This window comes from Denticeps clupeoides, chromosome 13, assembly GCF_900700375.1.
Source record: "Denticeps clupeoides chromosome 13, fDenClu1.1, whole genome shotgun sequence".
NCBI classification, from domain to species: Eukaryota; Metazoa; Chordata; class Actinopteri; order Clupeiformes; family Denticipitidae; genus Denticeps; species Denticeps clupeoides.
Window position 1 is genome coordinate 602,230 of NC_041719.1, and position 27,926 is coordinate 630,155.

General features: G+C 49.0%; 6 protein-coding genes and 1 pseudogene across 8 annotated transcripts; 1 reads left to right on the forward strand and 6 right to left on the reverse strand.

Annotated features, from left to right (window-relative positions):
* Window positions 1-82: 82 nt before the first annotated feature.
* Window positions 83-9,662, forward strand: LOC114801657 (NADPH--cytochrome P450 reductase-like). Of its 3 annotated transcripts, none has more exons than XM_028999805.1 (16): window positions 83-320; window positions 2,323-2,509; window positions 3,688-3,736; window positions 4,691-4,819; window positions 4,891-5,040; window positions 5,397-5,521; window positions 5,665-5,754; window positions 5,840-5,938; window positions 6,816-6,932; window positions 7,021-7,139; window positions 7,262-7,443; window positions 7,868-8,017; window positions 8,089-8,356; window positions 8,440-8,585; window positions 8,722-8,807; window positions 8,900-9,662. In XM_028999805.1, exons 2-16 carry the CDS (start codon window positions 2,334-2,336, stop codon window positions 9,042-9,044), a joined length of 2,031 nt encoding a protein of 676 aa, XP_028855638.1. In that variant the 5' UTR covers window positions 83-320; window positions 2,323-2,333; the 3' UTR covers window positions 9,045-9,662. The 3 variants fall into 3 exon arrangements, with proteins under 3 accessions (XP_028855638.1, XP_028855639.1, XP_028855640.1); XM_028999806.1 differs by lacking the exon at window positions 83-320 and adding an exon at window positions 332-478; XM_028999807.1 differs by lacking the exons at window positions 83-320; window positions 2,323-2,509 and adding an exon at window positions 2,520-3,268.
* A 261-nt stretch (window positions 9,663-9,923) lies between these two features.
* On the reverse strand, window positions 9,924-27,155 carry LOC114801660 (claudin-4-like). The gene is made up of 2 exons (XM_028999812.1): window positions 26,741-27,155; window positions 9,924-10,657 (listed from the first exon to the last, which is right to left on the reverse strand). The coding sequence occupies exons 1-2, from the start codon at window positions 26,831-26,833 to the stop codon at window positions 10,004-10,006; spliced, it is 747 nt and encodes a 248-aa protein (XP_028855645.1). The 5' UTR covers window positions 26,834-27,155; the 3' UTR covers window positions 9,924-10,003.
* LOC114801661 (claudin-4-like) lies at window positions 12,287-13,115 on the reverse strand (annotated as a pseudogene).
* LOC114801663 (claudin-like protein ZF-A89) lies at window positions 17,332-18,295 on the reverse strand. The gene has a single exon (XM_028999814.1). The coding sequence runs from the start codon at window positions 18,211-18,213 to the stop codon at window positions 17,581-17,583; it is 633 nt and encodes a 210-aa protein (XP_028855647.1). The 5' UTR covers window positions 18,214-18,295; the 3' UTR covers window positions 17,332-17,580.
* Window positions 20,649-21,789, reverse strand: cldnf (claudin f). Its single transcript, XM_028999811.1, has one exon. It carries the CDS (start codon window positions 21,757-21,759, stop codon window positions 21,007-21,009), a length of 753 nt encoding a protein of 250 aa, XP_028855644.1. The 5' UTR covers window positions 21,760-21,789; the 3' UTR covers window positions 20,649-21,006.
* LOC114801662 (claudin-4-like) lies at window positions 22,776-23,723 on the reverse strand. Its single transcript, XM_028999813.1, has one exon. It carries the CDS (start codon window positions 23,412-23,414, stop codon window positions 22,776-22,778), a length of 639 nt encoding a protein of 212 aa, XP_028855646.1. The 5' UTR covers window positions 23,415-23,723.
* On the reverse strand, window positions 25,053-26,037 carry cldna (claudin a). The gene has a single exon (XM_028999817.1). The coding sequence runs from the start codon at window positions 26,000-26,002 to the stop codon at window positions 25,376-25,378; it is 627 nt and encodes a 208-aa protein (XP_028855650.1). The 5' UTR covers window positions 26,003-26,037; the 3' UTR covers window positions 25,053-25,375.
* Window positions 27,156-27,926: the final 771 nt, after the last annotated feature.

Consider the following 27,926-nt stretch of genomic DNA (forward strand, 5'->3'; position numbering starts at 1 on the left):
CGGCCATCGAGCGCGGCGTCATTACGTAATGAGTGTGTGGACCCGCCCATCAGAGAGAGCTGTTGGTTGCGAACGATTAACGAGCCTTCGTTATACGACATAAAAACCGACAAAACAAAACGTACCGTAAAGTATAAAGACGCAGGGGTCGGTCGGAGTTTATTACAAACGTTTTTGGGGTTTTAAAAAAAATCCCTACACGTGTGAACGTTCCCCGGTCACCCCTTTCCCGACCAGAGGTGGTTCGGTCCGGCAGGGTGACTCGGCATGGCGTCAGATTTCCGCATAAGTCCCCTGTAGTGACAGACCAGCGGAGCAGGGTGAGTTCCAGCAACTTCTTCTCTTCTCTTCTCTTCTCATGGGTTGCGCAGCCGCGTGTTTTACAGCGTCCTCCTTCTAACTGTTGATGGCTGCTGGTTAAAGCGGGTTAAACCGGGCCGGTTTACTGCCTCGGTCCGAACTTGGGAAAACGTGTCGGGTAATGAGCGCTAATTACCGGTAATAACGCGGCCTTGTCGTGTACACTACCGTCCAGAATATGTATTAATACGACAATAACAACAACGGTGACTAACCAGATACACAAATGGTGTTAAATTATTAATTTGCCAGTTTTTTTTTTTTAATAATCAGTGAACACAGCGTCGTTCCACCAGAACTTAGGACTAATTGTTGCTGGTCAAGTTCCGTGTATGTAGATATTCGGACAATTCCAGCCACCGGACCTTTAAAATGCCCCGTTGGACAAAGATGTTTCTAAATGAGCCTAAACTTTTGGACGATGGTGTGTCGAAGTGAGGTGACGTGATTTGTCATTGTGAAACACTGCAGCGCAGCACACGGTGACACGGTGAAACGTGTCCTCTGCATTTAACACATCACCCTTGGTGACAGTGGGCACCATGACAGGCGCCCCGGGGAGCAGTGTGGTGGGACGGGACCTCAGTGGCACCTTGGCAGACCGGGATTCGAACCGGCAACCTTCTGATTACCCGCTAGGCCAGTCCCTGGTGAACCTGCCCTGGCTTAATTAGGCTCAGGTGCGTGTTAATGGCCTAATAATGAGTGTTGGTGGACATGATGAACTGGCTGTAATGAATGGACGCTGAGGCTGTTTGGGCAGCCTGGCTGTGTGTGTGTGTGTGTGTGTGTGTGTGTGTGTGTGTGTGTGTGTGTGTGTGTGTGTGTGTTTAGTCTGAGCCGGTGTCCTGTGATAAACCTCCAGCCAATCGGAGAGGAGGAGATTTCTGAAGATTTCCCCCCGGCTGAATTCAGATATTCAGCGCCGGAGGTGTCGTGTAACGGCGCGTTGATTCCAGCACATTCCTGCGGGTCCGGCTTCAGTACGGTGCACTGTGTTCGCTTATCTGGTTCCAGATGTTCCGTTTTTAAGTAGCGTGTGATAAAGTGAAGTGATTGTCACTTGTGATGCAGCGCAGCACACAGTGAGGTGGTGAAATGTGTCCTCTGCATTTAACCATCACGGCGCTTTGCTCAGTGGCATCTTGGCGGATCGGGATTCGAACCGGCAACCTTCTGATTACGGGGTCGCTTCCACGCGCCATAATATGTGTTGAACTGCGCTTGGATCGGGATTCATGGAAACCGCGGGGATTCACCAAAATCTGCCATCATGGCTGCTGCGATTAATAATTGATCCTAAATGGCCTTTGTTCCTCGGTGTGTAGATACAAGTGGCCACACGCACCACCTGTGGTTGAACGTTCGAGGTGCACGACACTCATGGCTGTTGTGCTGTGATTTTTATTTTTTCTCCTTCTGTAAACCAATCGGTAGCGACGGGGACAGTCCCGCTGGAGACACTCGGGGTTAAACGTCTTGCTCAGGTGGGGTTTGAACATTCTGGTCTTCTGGTTCATGATCTAGTCACTAATCTTCCAATCAGGGGTGAGGTACACCTGTCCAGGTCCAGCTCACCAGGACGTTGTGTTCCATTATGTAAACCCCATGTGATGTACTTTCCTTTAATTAGGTCACAATAAACCTGGGTTCCGAAGAGATCATAAACGATGATCTTCAGGATGAACAAGAACATGTGCCAACAACACAATCTCACATCCACGTTTATCTAGATCTTACTGATCTTACAGTCAGTAGTGACAGGGACAGTCCCCCCCCCCGGAGACACTCAGGGTTAAGTGTCCTGCTCAGGGACACGATTGTAGTAGGTGGGGTTTGAACCTGGGTCTTCTGGTTCATAGGCGAGTGTTTCACCCACTAGGCTACTACCGATCTTAAGTTTAAGATCTGATTATTTTATTAGGCAATTAAAATAATTTTGACCCCTGACCTGTGCTCCAGCTGCAGCAGTGATGGCAGATATCGAGTCGGAGGCCCCGCCCACCCAGCCCGTGCTGGCGGAGGACGAGCCGCTCCTGAGTAACCTGGACATCTTCCTCTTCTCCCTCATCGCCGGCCTCATCGTCTACTGGATCGTGTTCCGGAAGAAGGCCGAGGCCATCCCCGAGTTCAAGAAGCTCGACGCCCCGTGAGTCTCCGCCCCCTCATCGCAACTCTCCTCCTTTGATTTGCAGTTGGGCATGCTGGGCGGGGCTACGTATTCATGACTCCGATTTCACAATATAAACAAACAGATTTCCTCTTTTGCTGCGTTTCCTTCGCCACCCTGCTGATTCTACAGAATCACATGATCAAATGCAACACACTCGTCTTTGTGTGTGTGTGTGCGCAGTTTTGCTGGTTTATCACATTTCTCAGTGTCATGGTTCATGTTCCTCCTCTGAAGCTTTTTGTGAGGACCAGCGGACCTCTGTCCTGTCCTCATATTGTGTCCCCGAATCCTGAGCCCTGATTGGCTCAGCCGTCGCTCTGACGCTGAAGAATCCCTCCATGACCAGCGAAGTTGCCATAGAGACCCCCGTTTTTCTTTAGTAATAAAAGCCGCGGCGCTGCTGAAGAACAGTTGCCACGGTGACGTGACTGAAGGCGGTGTGGCGGTGTGTGTGTGTGTCTGTGTGTGTGTGAGAGAGAGAGAGAGAGGGCTGGTATTTGTCTGTGGGAGAGTGTGGAGGAGGGGACGTCACATCTTCAGCTGTTTGTTTTTCCTGCGCTGTCGAGTGTTTGTGTGTGTGTGTGTGTGTGTGTGTGTGTGGGGGGGGGGGGGGGGTAACCATGTCTGGCCGCTGCCCGTGTGTAGGTTGTGTGGTGTGTGGGTGAGAGGGCTTCTCGGCACCGTCATGGGCTGCGTTTTCTCGCTGCCGGAGGACCGGAGGGCCGCGGCCGACAGGTCAGTGTGAGGCCGAGCTACCAGACGGAATCGGTGTCCCGGCTCCCTGTCCCTTTCCGCGCCGGACTTGCTTTGAATATAAAATATGGACCGTCGCCCACACAGGAAGAAGAGCGAGTTTTACGGCGTCAGCGTTCTAGACCTTTTTCCTGCTCCTCAGGGCTGCATCAGGATGCCGGGATTCCTTTCAGTCCCGTAGCCCCATTGTTGACGGTGAGGGGTCCTGAACCCATATCCCGCATTCCTGGACCTGGTATCTGGAAAAGCAGAACGGCCACAGATCCCATCAGGCCTGGATCAGATACGGAATTTAAATGATGGCGCCAGTGGGGCCGTCCCAGTAACCGAGGGATCGGTGCTTTTTTCCTGTTTAGGACTGATGTTCTACTGATGTTCTGAATTTTGTCTTTGCTCTCCAGGCCCCCAGCAGCACGAGAGACGAGCTTCATCGAGAAAATGAAGAAGACGGTGAGTTCAGAAGTCCACAGTGGAAATGGGGTCGGGGCATTTAGCCGACGCCCTTATCCAGAGCGCCTCACAGTCAGTAGTGACGGGGACGGTCCCCCCTGGAGACACTCAGTGGTCTTTAGTGTCTATATCTATAGTTGTTTTTGGCGGCCTGTCTTAATTTCAGTTCTTGTCGAGTCTTTGCAGTTTAGTTTTTATTAGTCTTAGTCACGTCCAGAGTCATTTTAGTCTCATTTTAGTCAGAATTCCTCATGAATAATTTAATTTGGGTTAAATAAATAAAAGACTATAGTACAAGTACCGAGTAGAACAGACAAAAATATTCTTTTAGTCAAACCCATTTCATAATTAAAACAAGGTTCTCTTATTATATTATTATATTATATTATGTTACCTTATAGACTCTAGAATAGTCGACGTCCATTCCAGACACAGAAGACGCTCTGATCTGTTCAAGGTCATTTTCTCCCGGCACAAGTATCCGGAAATGGAATTAATGCCGCCGTCGCCTATTGCGGAAGTGAAACACAAACGGCGATATAATAACGGGATTAAACAAGATGCGATAACGTCTCATCTCGTTTTCCCCAACAAAAATGAAGACATTTTAGTCTCGTTTTTATCTTGTAAACCATATTCAGTCTTGTTTTAGTATGTTTGGTTATAGTTATCGTCACATGACCACTATTTACAACTCACTTCGTCATCATGTCAAAAAGGTTAATTGAAAAATATATTTAGTCATAAATTTTGTTTTACGAAAAACACTAGTCCCTGCATTTCTTACACCATTGGAGCTTAAAAGTCCACCACTTAAAGGAATAAAGGTTCTCAGCAGAACAGTTTGCTCTATCTGCCCGTGCATCACAGTCATATCCATTCTGGAGTTCATCTGTTTCTTTCTCACAAATCCATCTCTCTCTGTCTCTCTGTCTGTCTGTCTGTCTGTCTCAGGGTCGCAACATCGTTGTATTTTATGGCTCTCAGACGGGCACAGCGGAGGAGTTTGCCAATCGCCTGGCCAAGGACGCCCAGCGTTATGGGATGAAGGGCATGGCAGCCGACCCCGAGGAATACGACATGGTAGCAGGTCATCTTTACGCTGTTTCTCGCGAACGAATGAACCGTTTGGTGACTAATCCAATACGTCCCAGTCTGAACTCTCCAGGCTGACGGAGATTGACAACTCTCTGGCCATCTTCTCCATGGCCACGTACGGTGAGGGTGACCCCACAGACAACGCGCAGGATTTCTACGACTGGCTGCAGGAGGGCGGCGCTGAACTGGGCGGGGTTAATTTCACGGTGAGCTTCATCACTGTGTAGTGGGGCGGGGTTGACTCTGCAGTGAAGTAGCGACCGTGTTGGGGTTGGACTGGACCGTGAGCTTCATCTCTGCTGAGTCAGTTCCCTGGATTCATGATAAAACAGCTGAATCGCTGTTCTCGACGTAATGAATCTTGACTCTGCAGTGAAGTAGTAAAGAAATTAGACAAGAACCCGATTAGAACGGAGCTGAAGGATCTAAACTACGCTGGACCCGTAGTGTGTGGGTTTGTAAAAAGGGTTTATGGGACTCTCATTTCGTCCAAATTAATGCTCTTGTTCTTCAGCTCTTCAGTGTCGGATGTGTGTTTGATTTTTAATGTGTGTTTTTCCAGGTGTTTGCTTTGGGTAACAAGACATATGAACACTATAATGCCATGGGGAAATATGTGGACAAGAGGCTGGAGGAGCTTGGGGCCAAAAGGGTGTTTGACCTTGGAATGGGGGATGATGATGGAAAGTGAGGACACACACACACACACACACACACACACACCCTGCTTGTGTACATACTGTTTTTGGAGGACTTCTGTTAATTTACACTGAATGGCTTCCTCCTCTCTTATTTGTGTTCTAATGTGTGTGTGTGTGTGTGTGTTGCAGTCTAGAGGAAGACTTCGTGTCTTGGCGGGAGCAGTTCTGGCCAGCGATGTGTGAGCACTTTGGTGTGGAGGCAACTGGAGAGGAGTCCAGGTGAGATTTTTTTTTTTTTTTAAATAATGCAGTCTACATACTCTGCATACTGGGACTTCACAGATGTGCGTGTTCCTTCCTGCAGCATTCGTCAGTACGAGCTGAAGGTCCACGTGGACATCAGTCCCAGTAAAGTTTACACCGGGGAACTTGGCCGTCTGAAGAGCTTCGAGCAACAGAAACCGTGAGCCTACTGACAGTTACACTCAGCAGCCAATTCCGCTCATATGGGATTAAATCACGCCTCACTCCTCCCCGGCACCACTACGCCACTCTGCGGTGTGTCCCGTATTCCAGTCACAGCCGCGTCAGCCGCTAAACGGCGATCTCAAGTCTCACGCGTTGAGCGTGAGACGCTCGCGTCTCCGCTGGGTCCTAGAGCCTGTCAACTACCTCCACAACAGCCAGTCAGGGATGAGCAGTGCTGCATCTGGGTGAAAAGGCGTCCTGGAATTCCTCACGTTATTCTGCTCGCCGGCTAACTGAGAACTAGTCGTGCTCTTATTTCATCATCACAGGACGACTGACGCATTTTCACGTCTCTCTCTCCAAACAGGCGGCATGGTTTTATTGATGATAACAACAAGACTAATAATAGTTTATTATTATTATTATTATTAATGAAACACCCCAGTCCTGCAGCCCCTCCGAACCGCTCCCCCATCCAACCCATGGACAATGGACTATAAAACATAGATGGTTCTAGCGGTTTTTATTTTATTTATTTATTTATTTATTTTATCCCTCCCGCCAGTAACACGATTGACACATGAAAGTGTGTGTGTGTTGTCATCGTTCACGGCCTTCTATATTTTAATTGTTCTTATTTAACCGAGGAAAAGGGCGAAAAAGAGGAGCTGGAGTAGAGGTTGACTGACGTATAGAGGAGAGAAAGGGGGTTGGTTGGTGAACGATAGGTGCAAGTACAGTAGTAGCTTGTCCTTTTACTCTGTGAAATGTGTAGATTTTATAGTATGACAAAGTTGGAGACCCAAACCATGAATCTGCTGGTCCTTTTCCCATTATTCTAAATAACGATTGATGTTGTGCTCGTTTTCTAGTCCTTTTGATGCTAAAAACCCGTTCCTGGCACCAGTGACCGTCAACCGCAAACTGAACAGAGCAGGGGGCCGACACCTGATGCACATCGAGCTGGACATCAGCGGCTCCAAGATCAGGTGACGCGGCCGATCGGCAGCCCAGGCCGAGTGTGAGCAGGTGAGGCCTGTTCGCGGTCAGTAAGACTGAAGGTCGCCGTGTGTTCAGGTACGAGTCCGGAGATCACGTGGCCGTGTATCCAACCAACGACAGCGCCCTCGTCAACCGGCTGGGAGAGATCCTTGGCGTGGACCTCGACACCGTTATCTCGCTCAACAACCTCGACGGTACGCCGCTGACCTTGACCTGTTGCGGCAGTGGGTGGGGCTGCGCTGATGACATAAAACGATCTATAAATAAATTATTAGGATGGTGAAGATAAGCTGAAATGTGGTGTGTGTGTCCTCAGAGGAGTCCAACAAGAAGCACCCGTTCCCGTGCCCCAGCACGTACCGCACGGCCCTTACACACTACCTGGACATCACCCACCCCCCTCGCACCAACGTCCTGTACGAGCTGGCCCAGTACGCCACCGACGGCCAAGACCAGGAGAACATGAGGAAGATGGCCTCGTCTTCAGCCGAGGGAAAGGTGTGGAAACTCACGATGGCGCCACGTGTCAGCAGAACGCTGATAACCAGGTCACCGCGGGTCGCGGTACAGATAACCGGTGCGGGTGACTCCGCTGTGAGGAGGGTCGGAATAATGAGCCGGCTGTACTGTGTTGGAATGGGAATTCCAGTTTTTTTTTACGCTGCAGCGTTGCATTTGCATGTTATTTCCTCCCCTTACCGTTTATTTGCCGTAATGAAGTGTCTTATCATTGGGCGTGCACAGTTACGGCACGAACCGCTTCTGAGCACAGCAAAACGCGCTCAGAGGGCGTTCGTTTAGAACGTCTGTGTGGGCGAGGCTGAGCGCAGTCGCCACCGGCACTACCGCATCGCATTTCACTTCGGCGCCCGTAATGGTCGGAGGTCCGGTAACGAGGCTGGAATGGGGGTTCTGCCTGCAGGCGCTGTACCAGAGCTTCGTTCTGGACTCCTGCCGGAACATTCTGGCCGTCCTGGAGGACCTGCCGTCCCTGCGGCCGCCCATCGACCACCTGTGTGAGCTGCTGCCCCGCCTGCAGGCCAGATACTACTCCATCGCGTCTTCGTCCAAGGTGCCCCGCCTTTTTTGACAAAAACCCGCTCGACCTCGAAATGTGGCTAAAGCGGCGTCTCTCGTTGCCAGGTGCACCCAGACAGCATCCACATCTGCGCCGTCGTGGTGGAGTACGAGACCAAAACGGGCCGCCTCAACAAGGGCGTGGCCACCAACTGGCTGAAGAGCAAGATGCCGGCAGACAACGGGCACAAGGCCACCGTGCCCATGTACGTGCGCAAGTCCCAGTTCCGGCTGCCCTTCAAGGCGAGCAGTCCCGTCATCATGGTGGGCCCGGGCACCGGCATCGCCCCCTTCATGGGCTTCATCCAGGAGCGCGGCTGGCTGAAGGAGCAAGGTGGGGTGTCCCGTGCCATGTTGGGGCTCTACCGTCTTCGCCCATGAAACACCTCGTCCTGACTGCTGCTGTTCACTTTGCAGGGAAGGACGTGGGTGAGACAACCATGTATTTTGGCTGCAGGCACAAGGCAGAGGACTTCCTGTATCAAGAAGAGCTGGAGAACTTTGAGAAGACTGGAGTTCTCACCAAACTCAACGTGGCCTTTTCCCGGGACCAGGCCCACAAGGTAGTAAATTCCGCCAGGTGCTGAGATGAGCCAAGAGCGCCCCCTAACGTCATGTTTCCGCAGCAGATTTCCAGAGTCCCTGGTATTTTGAGTGCAGGTGACGGTTCTCATCATTTGCTGCATTTGTTTTTCTCAGATTTATGTTCAGCATATTCTGAAGAAGAACAAGGAGGAGTTGTGGAGGCAGATCCACACAGACAATGCACACATCTACATCTGCGGGTGGGTTCCTAGCAGTGTCTAACATGGACTGGATGTGATCTGGTGTCACGTTATTTGAATAAATGAATAATATTTTGCTGTCGGTTTGGCAGGGACGCGCGTAACATGGCGCGGGACGTTCAGAACGCGTTTTACGAGATTGCTGAGGAGCTGGGCGGCATGACGCGCACCCAGGCCACAGACTACATCAAGAAGCTGATGACCAAGGGCCGCTACTCCCAGGATGTGTGGAGTTAAAGAGCCTGGCATGTACCCCACCCTGCGCGTTCATGAACCATCAGACCCGTATTTTTTTTATTTTTGGTCACCCCGCCTCTGCCACAGGTCATTATGAACACTGTGGACCAAACCCATACAGGAGACTAACCTGGAACCTTGATGACTCCAGGATCTGTGGTCTCCAGACCCAGCTGATTGAAACATTCAGGCCATGCAAACAGCTCCGAAGAAGCAGCTGGTGGCTCCTTTCCATTGTTTTAGCATATAAATAATGTAAAAAATAAAAAAAAATCGGTACTAACCAATCAGTTGGATAAGGGATGATGAATGTAGACTTGTGGTGTATTATGCATCGAGCTTGTGACTGTTTAAATCACGGTGGGACAGCTGGACCGTGCAGGACGGACCAGATGTTTTAGTCTGTCTGACCGTCCCCCAATAAAGACGCGTGTAGAGTCTAGAACGAGGATTTTTATTACGTTACTCTGAAGCCGAGTTGCCTTATAAGTAGGTACGTGGGAGACATCAGTGCTGATGCTGCGTATGCTTCCTTTTATGTTTTATATGCAACGTTTCCTGAGCATTAATATCATCTAGGCATGCCTTTTTAAATGAATAAAAGTATGATTTGCAAGATTTGGTTTGAGTGAATAATTGGTTTTAATAGTGGTAGCAATGATTTAATTTGGTTTAATTTCATTCATGGAAAAGATCAGAGGAACGATGTAAAACTTTTAATTTTCAAAGCATTTTCACACGGCAGGAACAAAATTCATGAACAGTTCTGACAACATTCAGCTATCGTTATCATTATATCTTCATGCAACAAGTTTAAAAAAATTAATATTTTTTTTTTTACTCTTGAAAACAGAAGGACACGGAGGGCTGGACGGGCTGCAGAGCTAAATGAACGTAGCATAAAACAAAGCAACATAAAAGCCTTCAGATGATTCTCTACGTGGAATAATTTCCTCTGCTCAGACGTAGTTCTTGACCGTGTAGTTGCTGTGTGGGCCGGGCGTGGCCGGGGCGTACCTGGGGAAGTAGCGGGGTCTCTCGGGGGGACAGCTGCTGCACAGGATCCCCCCTCCGGAGAACAGGAACCCGGCGGTGACCCAGCCCACGTAAATGGCCGCCCCCATCTCCCTCTTCAGGGCCTCGTGCACCACCGGGTTGTGGAAGTCCCGGATGATGGAGTTGGCGGTCCAGGAGACGGGCACGGCCGTGGTGAGGCCAGAGAGCATGAAGGTGATGCCCGAGGCCATGACGATGCGCGCCTTCACCCTGCTGTTGCCCAAGCAGTTGGTGCACTCGGCCCCCACCAGGAAGATGACGAAGGCCAGGCACGCCAGCACCATGGTGATGACCACCAGTCCGCGGGCGGCCTGCAGGTCGGGGTCCAGGTCCAGCAGCGCGTCGTAGATCTTGCACTGCATCTGGCCCGTGCGCTCGTACACGCAGTTCATCCACAGCCCCTCCCAGAACACCTGCGCCACCACGATGTTGGTGCCAATGAAGGCCGACACCTTCCACATGGGCAGGGCGCAGATCAGGACGGTGCCAGCCAAGCCGATCATGGACAGGGCGATGCCCAGAACCTGCAGCGCCATCGGGCAGTCGGCTGTGAAGAGCTGAGAGCAGAAGCACACGCGTGTTACACGTCTGTCCATTTACGGATGCTTTTCAATAGAAAAAGGTCCAGTAGAGGGCAGCACGAGATATAGTGAAGAAAAGTTTCAAATTATGATGCTAAAGGCGCTACGTTCAGCTCTTAATCATCACCGAGGAACATGTTACGATTACACAGTCAGAACACTAAGATTCCTTCTACAGGATGGGCCATTTATATGGATCCACCTTAATAAAACGGGAATGGGTGGTGACATTAACGTCCTGTTTGTGGCACATTAGTATACGTGAGGGGGCAAACTTTTCAAGAAGGGTGGTGACCATAGTGGCCATTTTGAAGTCAGCCATTGGATCCAACTTTTGTTTTTTCAATAGGAAAAAAATTCATTGGTAATTCCACAAGAAAAACAACAATGTGCTTGGTTTTAACGTAACTTTATTCTTTCGTGAGTTATTTACAAGTTTCTGACCACTTATAAAATGTGTTCAATGTCACCAACCATTCCCATTTTATTAAGGTGGATCCATATAAATGGCCCACCCTGTATAAATGTAATTTGTAACCTATAACCAGCAGATTTTCTGAGGAATCTGTCTTTTGAGTTTTGGGGCATGTTATAAACTCTTTCATGTCCACAGTCCTCTCCACTGATTAGAAATCCCCATATAAGACACCTCTGTCATTCTAGCCCTGCATTCTAGCCCTTTTTATGCAGTTTTGTCTTTAAAATGACGAACATCGCAGCCGTTCTTAGAGCAGTGACGTCATCGCCGTGCTAGCGCCCCCTGCTGGATGACTGCAGTTACGTTTTTATTCCCATCTGTCCTGATGTGATTTTCCACAACATGTTCCCATCTAAACTGTCTGTAGAGTGTCTTGGGACATCCTGACAACTGTCTTTCTGCAGAAATCAGCTTTTACAACGCGAGAATCGTGGGGTGGGGTTTTTCCATCCCTCCCTTTTGCCCACATAAGCCTGGAAAAAGATTTATTTTAGATTTATTTAAGTTTATTAATTGTCGAGTTCATAGCATTGATGGGTTGTCAGTACTAAAAAAAAAATCCCATAACTACTTCTTACACCCAACACATTTTTAAATCTTCCAAAAAATGTATACACAGTTCATAGAGGAACGAAAACTTTTGTAACAATTCGCAGATTTTGGCATTTTATTCATTTTAGACAAAATTATGTTAACTTCTCAACATCTTCTGTTCATCTTCACCTTGTTTTTCGCTTGCACTGATTCTCTTGTGTCACCGCTGACACATTTTCAGGTCCATGTGTGACCCAGCAGGACATTTTTACAGCACAGACACGCCCAGAAACCTGCGCGCAGTTTCACCCAGTCGATAACCTCCATAGCACCTGAACGGCCAAACCTGATGGACCACTTTATCTTCAGAAAGTAAACCGCATTTTTTTTCTGGTGCACACACGGCTGCGGAGGCTGCGGCGGCTCGGCCTGTGTCTGTGGGGGAATGTTTGGTGCTCTCACTCTGACCAGATCTGCCCCGCCTCGCCAGAGCCGCTGCACTGATCTGTTACAGGGTGAAGGATCACAGAGATCACGGAGCGTTTTATAACGTTCTTTATTCAGAATAACTCAGAGCTGCAGGTTATAAAATTAACCGTCAAGAGAGCAAAATGTTCACAACAGTCACACCTTTTTCTAAAGCTCACATTCACAACCAATAATTTACTGTAGAAATCCGAATCCAGGTACGAGACGGTGCTCCAGCCACATGCTTCTAGATGTAGGTCTTGGTTGGAGTGGCGGAGCGTGGCGGAGTTGGCTTGTGGCTGGGCACAGAGCTGGACTTGTTGGACATTCTGGAGGACCGCGCTGGATAGTACTGCTGCGATGGTGGTCTGCTGGTCTTTGCAGGGCAGTAGATGCAGAGCAGCGCGCCTCCCAGGACCAGAAGGACCCCTGCCCCCCCACCCGATGAAGATTGAAGCCCCCAGCTCCCGCCGCTGGGCATCCATGAGCAGGGGGTTGTAGAAGTCGTGAATGACGACGCTGGCCGTCCAGGAGACGGGGACGATGCACAGCAGCCCAGCGATGATCAGCATGACCCCGGCCGCGATGCTCGTGCGGGATTTCTTCCGCTCCTCTGTCATGAAGGTGGTGCATTTGCCCCCAGCGAATATAGTGAGAAGCCCCACAATGCCCATCAGAATCGAGGCCACCATCATCGCCCGGGCCGCCTGCAGGTCGGAGGTCAGGGCCAGCATGGAGTCGTAGACCTTGCACTGCATCTGGCCCGTGCTCTGCACCACGCAGTTCATCCAGATGCCCTCCCAGATGATCTGCGCCGTGATGATGTTGGCGCCGATGAAAGCGGTCACCCTCCACATGGGCAGGCCGCAGGTCAGGATCACCCCCACCCAGCCCAGCAGGGCCAGGCCGCTGGCCATCACCTGCATCCCCACAGACGGCATGTCGCCGGCATCCAGATGGTGTCTGGCGCTACAGGGTCACGCCGCTGTCTTTTTAAGGGGAGCTTTTAGGGCGTGTGGCGGATGAAATACCAGCCGTACGGGATTTTTGTCATTCACTGCTGCTCTACACTCAGTGGTGCGTTCTGTTACCTGCATTCAAGCGCATGTCTTTTTACGCATTCTGTTGCGTTACAGCCTTGTTCCAAGATTCATTAAATTAGCTTTTCCCCTCAGAATTCTTCACACAACACCCCATAGTGACAATGTGAAAAAAGCTTCCTTTAAAATGGATAAAAATCGAGAAATCACATGTACGTAAGTATTCACAGCCTTTGACATGAAGCTGAAAACTGAGTTCAGGTGCCTCTTGTTTCCCCTGATCATCCTTGAGATGTTTCTGCAGCTTCATTAGTGGAATAATGTCCACTTGTGGAATAAACTGTTGATTGGTCCTGATCTGGAAAGGCACACACAGCCTTTCCCAACTGCTTTGGTAATTATGTTTCAGTGCAAAATGAACAGTCAAAAAAAATTCTAATATTCAAAGCTTGTAAAGTCCATTGAGTCAATTGTTGTCGCCTTGTCAATTAGGTGTCAGGTGTGTATAAAAAGAACCCCAGAACCCCACTAGACCTTCACATCAGCTGCAACTAGACCTCTGCAAACATGCCTAACATTCACCTTGAGACTAAAATGTTGATTATCAAGAAGCTGAAGACCAGATCCACTGTGGAAGAAGACACCTTCAATGTGTCTCAGATGTGGAGACGTTTTTTACAAGCCCAAGTCAGGCAGACCCCGCAAGACAACTGCTCGAGAGGACCATTTGTTGGCTCAAAAATCCAAATCCAGCATTTTCCACTGCAGCAGAGTTCCACGAGACCTGGTCACCTGAAGTCCCTGTGTCAACCAGAACAGTTTGTCGGATTCTACCTGGAAATGGGTACCATGGTTGAATCAGTGACCAGAAGCCAGTACTAAACAAAAGACAACTGAAAAACCATGTGGCATTTGCCAAGTCCCACAGCCAAGGATGGACGCTGGAAAACATTTACATTTACATGACGCCCTTAACCAGAGCGACTTCCAACGTGCTTTCAAGTTACCATGAATGAAGAGATCAATTCCGGTTCACTAGGACACCCAACTATGAACACAATCTTTTTATTCACTCTGTTCTAGTTTCTATACCGAAGTCAGACGAGAAGAAGGTCACAAGTTCATCTAAATCTTCTCTAAAGAGGAAGGTCTTGAGCTGCCGTGTGAAGGTGCTCAGTGACTGAGCTGGAAGTTCATTCCACCACCGAGGGCCAAGACGGAGAAGAGTCTAGATGAGCGTCTTCCTTTTACCTTCAGAGATGGAGGGACCAGGCGAGCAGTACTGGAGGCTCGGAGTATACCAGGTGCAGTGCGATTCGTCTGATATTGTAGAGAAGGAATCTACATGAGTCTACAGGAAAGATTGCTGATGTGAGTCGAGAAGGAGAGTTGGTTGTTGGTCTATTGTTACTCCAAGGTTGCGGGCTGTTGTAGAAGGAGAGATCTGTGAGTTGTCCAGGTAAATAGCAAGATCCTGATGTGGTGAAGTATCTGCTGGAATGAATATTAGTTCAGTTTTGGTGGGATTGAGTTGGAGGTGATGGGCTGCCATCCAAGATGAGATATCAGTTAGACATGCAGAGATTTTGGAAGCAGCATGTAGATCAGATGGAGGAAAAGAGAAGAGGAGTTGTGTGTCATCAGTATAGCAGTGGCAGAAGGTGGATTTTTCAGATGAATGTTCTGTTGAATTACACCACCTACTGGAGCCCACATGGATCTGAGCTTCACCCAGAAAACAGTGAAGTTTGGTGGCTGAAAATCTTGAACTGGGGTTCCATCCAGTATGGGGGTGTGTAAGAGATCTGCAGGGTGGAAGTCAACTTCAATAGTCTGAAATACCAAGAAATCTTAGCTACCTTTTATATTCCCAACCATAAAAGAGGCCAAATTCTGCAGCAGGATGGTGCTCCATCACATACTTCCATCTCCACATCAAAGTTACTCAAGGCAAAGAAGATCAAGATGCTCCAGGATTTGGGGTAGGATGAAAGAGGAAGCATGGAAGACGAAACCAAAGAATATCGATGAACTCTGGGAAGCACTGCTTTCTTTGCTCTTCCTGATGACTTCATCAACAAATTGTATGAATTCTTGCAAAACTGCATGGTCATACAAGATATTAAATTTGGATCTCACAATACCACTATCTGCCATTTACATTTACAGCATTTACCAGACGCCCTTATCCAGAGCGACTTACAGTCAGTAGTTACAGGGACAGTCCCCCCCTGGAGACACTCAGGGTTAAGTGTCTTGCTCACGGACACAATGGTAGTAAGTGGTTTGAACCCGGGTCTTCTGGTTCATAGGCGAGTGTGTTAACCACTAGGCTACTAGCACCTACTGCCGACATATTTTTGTATTTGCAGTAAATTTGTTCCATTTCTGTATAGGCGACAACTTTTGTCTTGCCAAAATTTGGCCTTTCTGTCGTGATTAAATAATACATATTTTTTCAGTGAAACTAATTCATTTCAATGCATTAAAGATCATTTGGTATTGATTAATTAATTAATTAATTAATTAGTTAATTAATTAATTAAAAGTCAGGTTAATAGCAGGTGTTTCTACAAAATAGACAAGCAACAAGACTTTGTCAGGAACTGTAGCGGTTAAGGAAGTGGCCTCGTAATCAGAAGGTTGCAGGTTCGAATCCCGATCCGCCAAGGTACCACTAAGGTGCCACTGAGCAAAGCACCGTCCCCACACACTGCTCCCCGGGCGCCTGTAATGGTGCCCACTGCTCACTCAGGGTGATGGTTAAATACAGAGGACACGTTTCACCGTGTCACTGTGTGCTGTGCTGCAGTGTTTCACAATGACAATCATGTCATTTTCACTTTCATCAACCAATCAACCAATCTGGCCTGTATGGTAGAGTGGCCAGATGGAAGCCACTCCTTAGTAAAAGGCACATGGCAGCTTGTCAAAAGGCACCTAAAGGTCTCTCAGACCATGGTCTGATGAGACAAAGATGGAACTTTGGATGAAACCAGGCACCGCTCATCACCAGGCCAGTACCATACCTACAGTGAAGCATGATGGTGGCAGCATGCAGGAACTGGGCTGCAGGAACTGGGAGAATAGTCAGGATGGAGGGAAAGATGACTGCAGTAATGTACAGAGACATCCTGGATGAAAACCTGCTCCAGAGTACTCTTGAACTCAGACTGGACAACTTTCAGCAGGACAACGACCCTAAGCACACAGCCGAGGTATCAAAGGAGTGGCTTCAGGACAACTCTGTGAATGTCCTGGAGTGGCCCGATCCCAGACATGGATCCACATTAAACTTATAAACTGCTTCATGTACACCAGGGTGCACAAAGAATTATGGTCAGTGATGTGGCTCAGCTGATCCTATTTCAGTGTCAGAACACATTTTCGGGTTGTGTGGAAGCTACGATGAAGCAACAATCCTTGGTACTGGACACAGAACGGAGGTGACTGGGACGCTAAAAATTTGCAATTTTGAAGCAGAAGATGCAGACTGGCCTGATACACAAGGAACATGAGGAACAGCATGACAATGACAACAGCATATTTGGGCTTCCTAGTGGCCGATGGGGGAGGAGCATGGCAGTGGGTGGATCTGAGGAATGTCAGCGAGATTCTTCCAAACATCAACCACAATCTCCACTCCACTAATCAAATAGATTATATTTGTTCTATTAATGGTAACGTTCCTTGGCAACGCTGATATTGCCACGCCCGGCTTCTCTATCTTCCCATGACAGATATTAATGTAATTATATAAATTGCATAAAAAAGTGATCTTATTAATAAAAAACATTTCAAAGGCAGTAGAAAGAGTTGACTGTCCTCCTCAAACAGGGAAGTGCATCTCAGCCTGAGGGTGTCCTACCAGTTCTACCAGTCGGGCCGGCCCACTGAGGTCTGGGTGATAAGGAATTCTTCATGGGTTGTGTCATTTTGAAACGTTTTCTGCCCATTAAACCGCCAGGTTCAGGTTCCACGTTTAAAAAAAACATTTAAATCGCAGGACACAAACACATTTGAGACAGACTTTGTTGATTCAGTATAATTTTTTTTATGTTTATAGCAAATTACAAAAAAAAAATATGAACATAAATGTGGTCAGACAAAAGCCAGATATATTATCGTAATCACAGTTCCTGCTGAAATATTACCAGCAGTTGGTTTAATTAAAAGAAAGCCTGCATGAATGTGACCTGAAGCATCGTGAGGTCATCTAGACATCTAACAAACGTTGTTATACAAATGACGTAGTTATGTATTGCACTCATTTTTAACCATGTGTTATCCAAAGACACCACGATCCAAACCACATTACTTTCCAGAGAAGGTGTTTTCACTAGACAGAGTCACAGGAAGGGCGGAGCGCCTCGGCCGGGTCACACGTATGCCCGGCTGGTGGCGGCGGACCGTGGCTGCGAGTACTTGACGTTGTACGGCTTCTCCTCCTCCCGTGGGCAGGAGCTGCAGAGCAGGCCTCCTCCGAGGATCAGCATGGCGGCGGCGCCGAAGCCGATGTACAGCGAAGCTCCCAGCTCCCTCCTCTGGGCGTCCGTCATGATGGGGTTGTAGAAATCCCTGACGATGGTGTTGGTGGACCAGCAGACCGGGATCAGGCACATGACTCCGGCGATGAGGAAGATCACGCCGCTGGCGATGGCCACTTTAGCCTTCGAGGTCTCGTTCTCCACAAAGTTGGTGCACTTCCCACCAGCGATGCCGAGGATGATGCCAAAGAAACAAGCGAGGATGGAGATGACGGTGAGGGCCCGGGCCGCCTGCAGGTCCTCAGAGAGAGCCAGCATGGAGTCGTAGATCTTACACTGCATCTGCCCGGTGCTCTGCATCACGCAGTTCATCCACAGGCCTTCCCAGATGATCTGCGCCGTCACGATGTTGGCGCCGATAAACGCCGTGACCCTCCACATGGGCAGTGCACAGGCTATAATGACTCCCAGGAACCCGATCAAGGCCAGGACCAAGCCCAGCATCTGCCTGCCCATGGACACCATTGTGGCTTCGTCTGTAGATCGCAGCTGATGAAGGGTTCGCCTCGCTCGCTCGCGGAGATGTGGAGCACTGGTGGAACACACCTTTCGCTCCAAGCATTTAATGTGTACCCGGAAAGGAGTGGCCAGCCACCGTGACCAGAAACTGGTACTTTCCAGCTGGACAGGATTCCTCAGCCCAACGCTGCTCGCAGAGCCAGTTTCGGTGAGACAGATACACATCAGTCTGATACACGGCATCGAAAGGAAGGACGACCACAACGATGCGTCAACGGCTGAAACTGCTCCCGTGCTGAGCTCAGGGCTGAGAGGGAACGTGGATCCCAGAAGATGGCTGAAACCATCAACGTCATCAGCAACGTTGGAGAACGTTGCGTTAATAACCCGAATATGGAAGCAACACAAAGTATAGACTCCATGTCGCATCGCTTCATTTCGCAACATTACTGACCTTCTTTAATAATGATTTATATAAATATTAATACTCACTATCTACAAAATTATGCAACATTTAGAGCACACATTATATATATTAGACACAATTAGTTTAAGATTTTGATGTTTTTATAATTTCTCTTTTTTCAAAATATGTCTAGCTGCCAGGAAGAAAGAAGGTGCCACAACCTGGGACACCATTCAGCAGTGAATTTACGTAAAAGGCACAAATGTGTTCTTGGAAATGGAAGTGTGAAGAGTTTGTGAAGCTGGAAGGTCTTGTTGGCGCACGCACCATAAATTTGGTTTGACCTAATTTCTCAACGGCACAACTAAAGAAATCAGCCGTTCTCCATAAGCCTGAAAGGCTAAGATTCAAGCAACAGCATTTGTGGCCAAGTTCTGAACCGCGTTTTATGCCGACAAGTATATAGAACGTCAAAGCTGCCACAGTTCGCCACTTGCGAAGCTTGTTGTGGTGTGGTGCGGTGTGGTGTACGGTGGTGTAAAACGAATGTGATCAAACACCGTTAAAAACAACATTCATGTTCAAGTGCCATAAAAAGCGGCATTCTGAACAAGCCCTCAATGCCGCTTTTTATGCCATGAAGTGTCACCAAAAGACCAAAAGAGTTTTTTTGTATTATCATCTCTGCCATACGCCCTGTCAGGACCCAACCAGTCCAGCTCAGACATTTCACACTACATTTACATTTACAACATTTACCAGAGCGTTTTACAGTCAGTAGTTACAGGGACAGTCCCCCCCTGGAGACACTCAAGGTTCAGTGTCCTGCTCAGGGACACCGAGGTGGTAAGTGGGGTTCGAAGCTGGGTCTCCAGGTTGATGGGTACCTGGGGATATTTCAATTATAATAATCACAATATAGCACCAGCATTCCACCAGTACTCCATGTCTCTCACAATGTTCTTTTGATATGTTGGTATTTGAACGTATTAATTTTACACGGGGCTACTAGCACCCTAGAATAACTGCTGCGCTACTATTTTTATCTTGCATTGGGAAAGATGAAATTCATAGCTGTTGTGATGCTATTTAAATACTAACATTTATGTTGTGTGCAAGATAAGATTGCACTGTTCAACTGACTGGAGTGTTCATGACCTCATTCGGCCTCCCTGTACCAAAATACACTACCGATACACCACGGAATGACTGGCAACCAGTTGCCCTGACCCAGGGTCAGGAACTCCTCTCCTCTGTGCTGGTCTACTCCCTGGATCCTGTGACATTTTTGCAAAAAAATCTAAAACTGTGCTGTTAAATGCAATGTGGTGCAGATAAGAAGTTAGTCCAGAGCTTGTAAATGAGGGTTAATGGCTCTCTGTCATGTGGTCTAAGCTACCAATCCAATGCAGGGACGGTTGCCAAGCAACGATATATCCCAGAAAATACATTTCCAGCTGATGACACTCTGCCACGCACATATTTTTCTGCATGTGTATATCATCATGATGCATTGTGATTTTCTGGCACATTTCCAGGGCGTGGTCATACTTAAATTAACTTTAAATAAACTTTATGAACATTCACAAAAACAGAGGCATCCTGAGAAACTGTGTAGGAGACGTGTGTCAAAACACACAGATCACCAAAACCTTTCTTTTTGTAGCCAACTGGGGCGATATTATGGATTATTATAATCGAAATATCCAATAACCTGTGATGTTTCTGGAAAATCATTCAATGCACAGTGAATTACAACATATCAAAAGAACACTTCACAAAATGGTGTACTGGTGGAACGCATTTTGACTTTATAAACCTACAACGTCTGGCAGGAAAGTGGTTACCAGCCAGTCCTAGTCGGCAGAAACTGGAGGACAGAGCAGCACTTTCCTGCTTGACGGGATTCCTCAGACTCACCGAATGTGACTTCAAAGACAAGAGACACTCAGATATACCCCCTACACCCTCACATTATTATATTAGGATTGTGGTGTCACAATATGACAGCATGAGATGAAGCAGATGACCGGAATAATATTAACAACAGTTTATTTGTCAGAAATATATTAAGATACACATTACAAAGGCAAAAAACATCAATCACATTTACATTTACGGCATTTACCAGACGCCCTTATCCAGAGCGACTTACAATCAGTAGTTTCAGGGGACAGTCTCCCTGGAGCAACTTAGGGTTAAGTGTCTTGCTCAGGGACACAATGGTAGTAAGCGGGATTTGAACCCGGGTCTTCTGGTTCAAAGGCGAGTGTGTTACCCGCTAGGCTACTACCACCACTACCACTACCATCACATCAAAGTCTATAAGCAACTAAAAAACGTGCAAAATCCTCTGAATAGACAACGTCCATCACGGAGAAGGTCCAGCTCGGTTATCGCCGCGGCGGGACAACGTAAGGTCCTGGGGCAGCGTACGGTTTGCTGGGGATGTAGGTTCCTGTGCCGGAGTAGGTCACGCTGGTCATGGGGGCGTAGGACTTCACAGGCATGTAGGTCCCAGGCCCGTAGACCGCCGGTCCGGCGTAGGGGTACATGGGGTGCTGGTTTCCATACGCGCCGCTCTGAGGAGGGCATGAGGTGCAGAGGATGATGCCCCCCAAGATCAGGAACCCCGACGAGCCCCAGCCAATGTAGATGGACGCCCCGAGCTCCCTCTTCTGCGTGGAGATGGTCAGGGTGCTCACGTAGTCGGAGACGGTGTAGGCGGCCGACCAGCAGACTGGGATCAGGCAAACCACCCCGGCGATGATGCACAGGATGCCGGCCAGGATCACCACCTTGGGCTTGGCCGCCTCGCTCTTCAGGCAGCTGGTGCAGCGCGCCCCCACGCAGGTCAGCAGGGCGCCCACGAAGCCGATGATGATGGAGATGACGGTCAGCGCCTGCGCAGCCTGCAGGTCCTGGGTCAGGCTCATGATGGAGCTCTGCACTTTGCACTGCATCTGCCCCGTCGCCTGCATCACACAGTTCATCCACAGGCCGTCCCACACGATCTGCCCCGTCACGATGTTGGCGCCGATGTAGCTGGTGACCCTCCACATGGGAATCCCGCAGGTGATGCACACCCCGATGAAGCCTAAGCAGCACAGCACCTGGCCCGACACTTCCTTGGCGATCCTTCCCATGATGCCGCAGAGCGTCGCTCCACAGCTCGTCTGAGCGGGACCCAGGAAGCGCTCGGCTGTAAGAACCTCATGGGGGTGGTGTCCACGGCCGTCATGTGGGAGGAACTGGCGGCCGGTTCCTGCCTGACTGGATTCCTCCGAGCTTAATGCGGCCGGAGCGGCTGTTCTCCAAAACTGCATATGCAAACACGGAACTGGTCTCAGCAGGATCTCACGTCCTGAATACACGCATCCTTCATTTACCGCATTTACAGCATTATAACCAGGTTCCACAACCTCTGATGAAGACCCATGTCGAATTAAGAAGGAAAATCTTGAACTGTTCCTCTTCAGGAACCAAATCACAGGTTCTGTTTAGGAACAGTTATGGTTATTTGTTAGTTTCTTCATCTTAAGCTGAATAAGAGGGGTGGTAGTAGCCTAGTGGGTAACACACTCGCCTATGAACCAGAAGACCCAGGTTCAAACCTGTGCAAGACTTAACCCTGAGTGTCCCCGGGGGGGGGAGACTGTCCCTGTATCTACTGATTGTAAGTCGCTCTGGATAAGGGTGCCTGGTAAATGCCGCAAATGCAAATGTAAATGTAAATAACCTCCAACGTTAAACCAAACCAACGTTAACATGTAACCATCTTCATTAGAATAGCGATGGTGCTGCGTAAGCAACAAACCCCGAACTGGAATATTCCGTTACTTCATCTACAATCTGATCGCCGTCCATTGTAAAGTACCCGATTTTTCAGGTATTCGTATTCTGTAACCATGAAATGACTTGATCACATCTATAAACTGAAAGATCGATATAAGTGAAAAGAACCTCTGTGTTTTCATCATTTACTCTGTATGCTGTGAACATTTAAGTGAAAACTGAAACCACATCTGAGAAACATGTTTATTGTATATTACAACACACAGGAATTTCTCCAGCACAAAATCACGCTAAAGACATCATATTATATATTCTCTATTCATATTAAATTGGAGCCATGGAGTTTATGGTTTAATAACAGTTTCCATCAGACATACTCTCTGGACGAGGCGGTGGTCTTGATGAGGTTGAACCTGGTGTTGGCCCTGTAGCGGTCGTCTTCTCTCGGGGGACAGTTCAAGCACAGCAGTGTCCCTCCTAGCAGCAGGAGGACGGATGAGGCCCAGCCGATGTAGAGCGAAGCCCCCAGCTCCCACTGCTGACCTTCGTAGAGTATTGGGTTGTAGAAGCTCTGGACAACGACGTTTGCCGTCCAGGAGATGGGAATGAGGCACAGAACTCCAGAGAGGATGAAGAGCACCCCGGCGATGATGCACACCTTGGCTTTGAAGCTGCTGTCGGTCATGCAGTTGGTGCATTTCCCTCCCATGACGGACAACATGGTCCCAATGTTTCCAGTGACGATGGAGACCACAATCATGGCGCGAGCGGCTTGTAGGTCAGTGGTCAGGGAGAGAACGGTCTCATAGATATTACACTGCATCTGCCCGGTGCTCTGGACCACACAACTCATCCAGATGCCCTCCCAGTATATCTGCGCTGTCACGATGTTCACACCAATGAAGGTGGAGACTCGCCACTGTGGCAAACCGCAGGCCACCATCACCCCTACCAAGCCCAGGACCGCAGCGGCGAAGCCAACAATCTGGACCCCCTGGGAAACCATCTTCCAGCAGGCCCTCCCTCAGCCACAGCCTTCTGAAGATCCCTGCACCGAGTCCTGCTGTCCTCGGACAGGCCTGCACATTTATACACACGTCCCACATGGTCCTGGTGTCGGTGTTGAGACACAAACAAGCAAGCTGACACTCCGAAAGTAGGCTGAGAAGGTGAGCTGGTCACGGTTTGGAGAACGTCTTTATCATGTTCTGTGTAGTCCTCACTCCACTGGCTCTACTAAATATGGGTGGTAGTAGTGGGTAAGAAACTTGCCTGTGAACCAGAAGACCCGGGTTCAAATCCCACTTACTACTATTGTGTCCCTGAGCAAGACACTTAACCCTGAGTGTCTCCAGGGGGACTGTCCCTGTAACTACTGATTGTAAGTCGCTCTGGATAAGGACGTCTGGTAAATGCTGTAAATGTAAATGTAAATATCAGATGGGCGGTGGTGTTCTAGCGGGTAAGGAAGTGGTAGGGTGGTAGTAGCCTAGCTTGTAACACAACTGCCTGTGAACCAGAAGACCCAGGTTCAAATCCCACTTACTACCATTGTGTCCCTGAGCAGGACACTTAACCCTGAGTGTCTCCAGGGGGGGGACTGTCCCTGTAACTACTGATTGCTGTAACTATTGTACTGCTCGCCTGGTCCCTCCATCTCTGAAGGTAAAAGGAAGACGCTCATCTAGACTCTTCTCCGTCTTGGCCCCTCGGTGGTGGAATGAACTTCCCCTCGAGGTCAGAACAGCTCAGTCACTGAGCACCTTCAAACGACAGCTCAAGACCTTCCTCTTTAAAGAATATTTAGATTAAATTGTAATTTTCTTGTTGTCGAACTTTGTGTACAGAATCTACAACAGAGTGAATAAAATAGATGTATTAATAGTTGGGGTCCTAGTGAACCGGAATTGATCTCTTCATCGATGGTAACTTGAAAGCACGTTGTAAGTCGCTCTGGATAAGGCCGTCTGCCAAATGCCGTAAATGTAAATGTACTGATTGTAAGTCGCTCTGGATAAGGAATTATTAAAAGAATTACGGGTTCAAATCCTGAACCGGCAAGGTCCCCTTCGATGAAGGTACCGTCCCCACACACTGCTCCCCGGGCGCCTGTAACGGTGCCCACTGTCACCAAGGTCATGGGTTGAATGCACATTTCCACTTCAACTAAAATGCATCACCTCTTCCCTGCACGGTTCTTGAGGGTTCTGCCCTACAGATGTTCTACCAGTAGAGGGCAGGTTTGGCCTTCGCACACACCTGGCAGCGGGGATGGGCGTCGTCACAGATGTTCTGTTATCAGTCAGAACAATTACGGCACATGAAAAGGTTGGACAACATCATTGTATTGTCGTGTGTTTCAAATTAATTATAAATGTACAGAAATATAACTTTTCCTAATAAAGGAGGAACCACAAATTATAACCCCAATATCCCAAACAGGGATACAACAGACAGTTTTTTGTAAAACTTTTTGCCCGTTAATAAGTAAATAATTGATTCTTGACATTTTCCTGTCTGTAGTGGGACAATTGCACAACTGTACGATTTGTGGTGCGGTTGCCCAGCCCCGCCGGCAGAGCCGCGGTTGTGCAATCTCCATACCGACACGGGAGCTGCGCTTATTACCACATTCACACCCACGTTTATTTGTAGTCACAATTTTTATTTGTCAGACTGACCGGTACAGACGCGTCAGGGAGTTTAAAATGTAAAAAAAAAGTTGTCACACCCACCAGCACATGAAATGTAAAAAACATCTAAAAATGGCAAATTGCTGAGTAAAGCGGCAAGTTCAGTCTTTAACAGCGAAGACTGGCGGCCGTCCTCTGCGGAGGAAGACCTGGAACAGGAAGATCTGACATCGCACCCATGCAGGAGCGCATGGGCTTCTCAAGCATTTGAACACAGTGACATGGAAGCAACTAACAGCTGCAGAAGGAAACAGACGCGTGAGAAGATCCCGTCCTACACGTAGCCCTTGGAGCCAGCGGGCTTGGGAGCGGAATACTTGGCCGTGTAGTTGTCCTCCTTGGCTGGACAGTGGGCACAGAGCAGGCCTCCGCCGAGGATCAGCAGCGCCGCGGAGCCCCAGCCGATGAACAGAGCTGCTCCCAACTCCCGCTTCTGTGAACTCATGGTCATGGGGCTGTAGAAATCTCGGATGATGGTGTTGGCCGTCCAGCAGACCGGTATGAGACACAGCAGTCCAGCAACGATGAAGACGATGCCGGCAGTCACGCCGATCTTGGTCTTGGCGCTCTCGTCTTCCACGCAGTTGGTGCACTTGCCTCCCGCGAGAGCCAGCATGAGGCCGAAGATGCCCACCAGGATGGAGATGACGGTGAGGGCCCGGGCCGCCTGCAGGTCGGAGCTCAGGGCCAGCATGGAGTCGTAGACCTTGCACTGCATCTGGCCCGTGCTCTGCACCACGCAGGACATCCAGATGCCCTCCCAGGTGGTCTGCGACGTCACGATGTTCTCGCCGATGAAGGCCGTGACCTTCCACATGGGCAGGGCGCACACGACGATCACGCCGATCCAGCCCAGCAGGGCCAGGGCGGTGCCCAGCATCTGAAGCCCGGCGGACACCATCACAGCAGGGTTCTTTCTCCACGTGAAGACAGAAAGTGCGGCGCACCAGATGAGCAGGTGCTTTTATATCGTCAGAAAGGAGGGGCTGCGGACGCCTCTCCCAACCTCCCATCCCGGCGCAGATCTTCCAGTTTCTCCATAATGACTCACAAGAGCTGTTTAGACAGGATCTATTGCAGCACACGCGCTACCAACGCAGCCCAGGACGTCCCACCATGGGCCATATTTTTACATCGAGCATTATTATATTATACAGCATGCCAGGAACGTTTCACCGGCTTAACGTTGAATATTCCTAACACGTCCCACTCAAAATGCTCCTCAACACAACCATAAAATTAGAAATAATTCATTTCTCTTTCTGGTATATATTTCGGATGTGGTCAATATAGCTGAACTTGTTCACTTGTCCATTTTTAATTCGTTAATAATTAGACTAATTTGCGTAGATTAACCTGGAGAACTAATGAAGTCATTCATTAAGAACGAAACGGATTTAGAAAGTCGTGAACATTTTTGAAACGATTTCTGTTGCGGCGAGGTTTCATTTAACAGCAACGCGAACAAGTTGCGACGAGCGACTCTCCTACCCGGCTCCTCAACTTCAGAACCACAACAGACGCAACACTTTCTGTCCCCCGCAAAGCTCCAGACATGAAGATCTGAAGCGGACGTGACAACCCCGCATGGAAGTGGGTGAGATGAAGGTGATGTCGGAGGAGAAGGAGCGTTTCTGACCTCAGTTAGCAGTGAGACGCAGCCCGAACCATGGAGCAGCTGCAGAAGGTTCCGGCGCCGGCATGGACTGGCCGCAGAAGACACGGAAGACATGGTGCGGCGCTGGTGAGGGACCAGGTGATTGTTTCCTGGAATGAAAGAAGGGCCCTGTCTGTCCGCACAATGGCGGCCCTGTTTCCCAGGTACCTCATTAGACCGTCTCGGCCCAGAACGCCAGATAAAGTTCCGCGCCGAGCGGCCAGCGAGGAATTTCCACGATTAGGTATCGAGGACTGATGGCTTTGGAGAATGTCACCTTATTCTACAGATTAGCACTGGCGCTCAAGCAGGCGCTCATCAGAGGGCTCACTGTTCTGAGATCAGATGCGATAAAGATGTCAAACGCGGGCCGTGAAGGGAAGGGGACAGAAGGGCTGCCGAGATGCTCCGCTGCGGAATGGCCTCAGGCCCTAACGGAATTCTGCGGCGTTCCGCAGGTGCAAAACAGATTCTTTCACCTGACTCGACTTGTCGCGCGGAAACATGAGACAACATGCAGCCGGGCGTGGCCCTCATTAGTGTCTCAGAAACCCATGAGAGACAAGTGCTCTGCACCTGCGTGGAAAGAGGAGACGTTTGAATAGATCTGCTGCCAAACGGACTCCTGGACGTTCGCGCCACTCTTGCTTTGAGACAGAAGAACCTGATTTCCGCTTCGTACGGGACAGTGAGTGGACGTTGATGGACGGGAGACAGAGCGGGTGTTCACCCCGGTGACGTCACCCGGTGACCGGGTGGGGTCAGTTTCAGTCAGGATCGCTCTGTTTTAAACTGTTTACAGGTGACACATCAACACTGGTGACACGCACACCTGAGTACAGCATCCTCCATAAAAACGATTTCATCAGCAGAAATATACATGAACATAATGCTGAAACACTGAGGACCAGAGGTGGAATGTGTGGAGATGATTCCTCCTGGACGGTCAGAGCAGGATGAACCTTGTTGTTGTTGTGCCACCAGACAAGATAAAACCCACTGATGAGATGAACTGGTGGATTCCTGTTGTCCCTTGACATGCTCCTCACCCTGGACCACATGACCTCTTCCCATCGCTCATCTCTCCAGCCTTTCTGCTGAGTTATGTTGGTGTTGTATGTTGTATTGTGTGCTGATGTTGAGTTGTGCTGGTACATTTACAGCATTT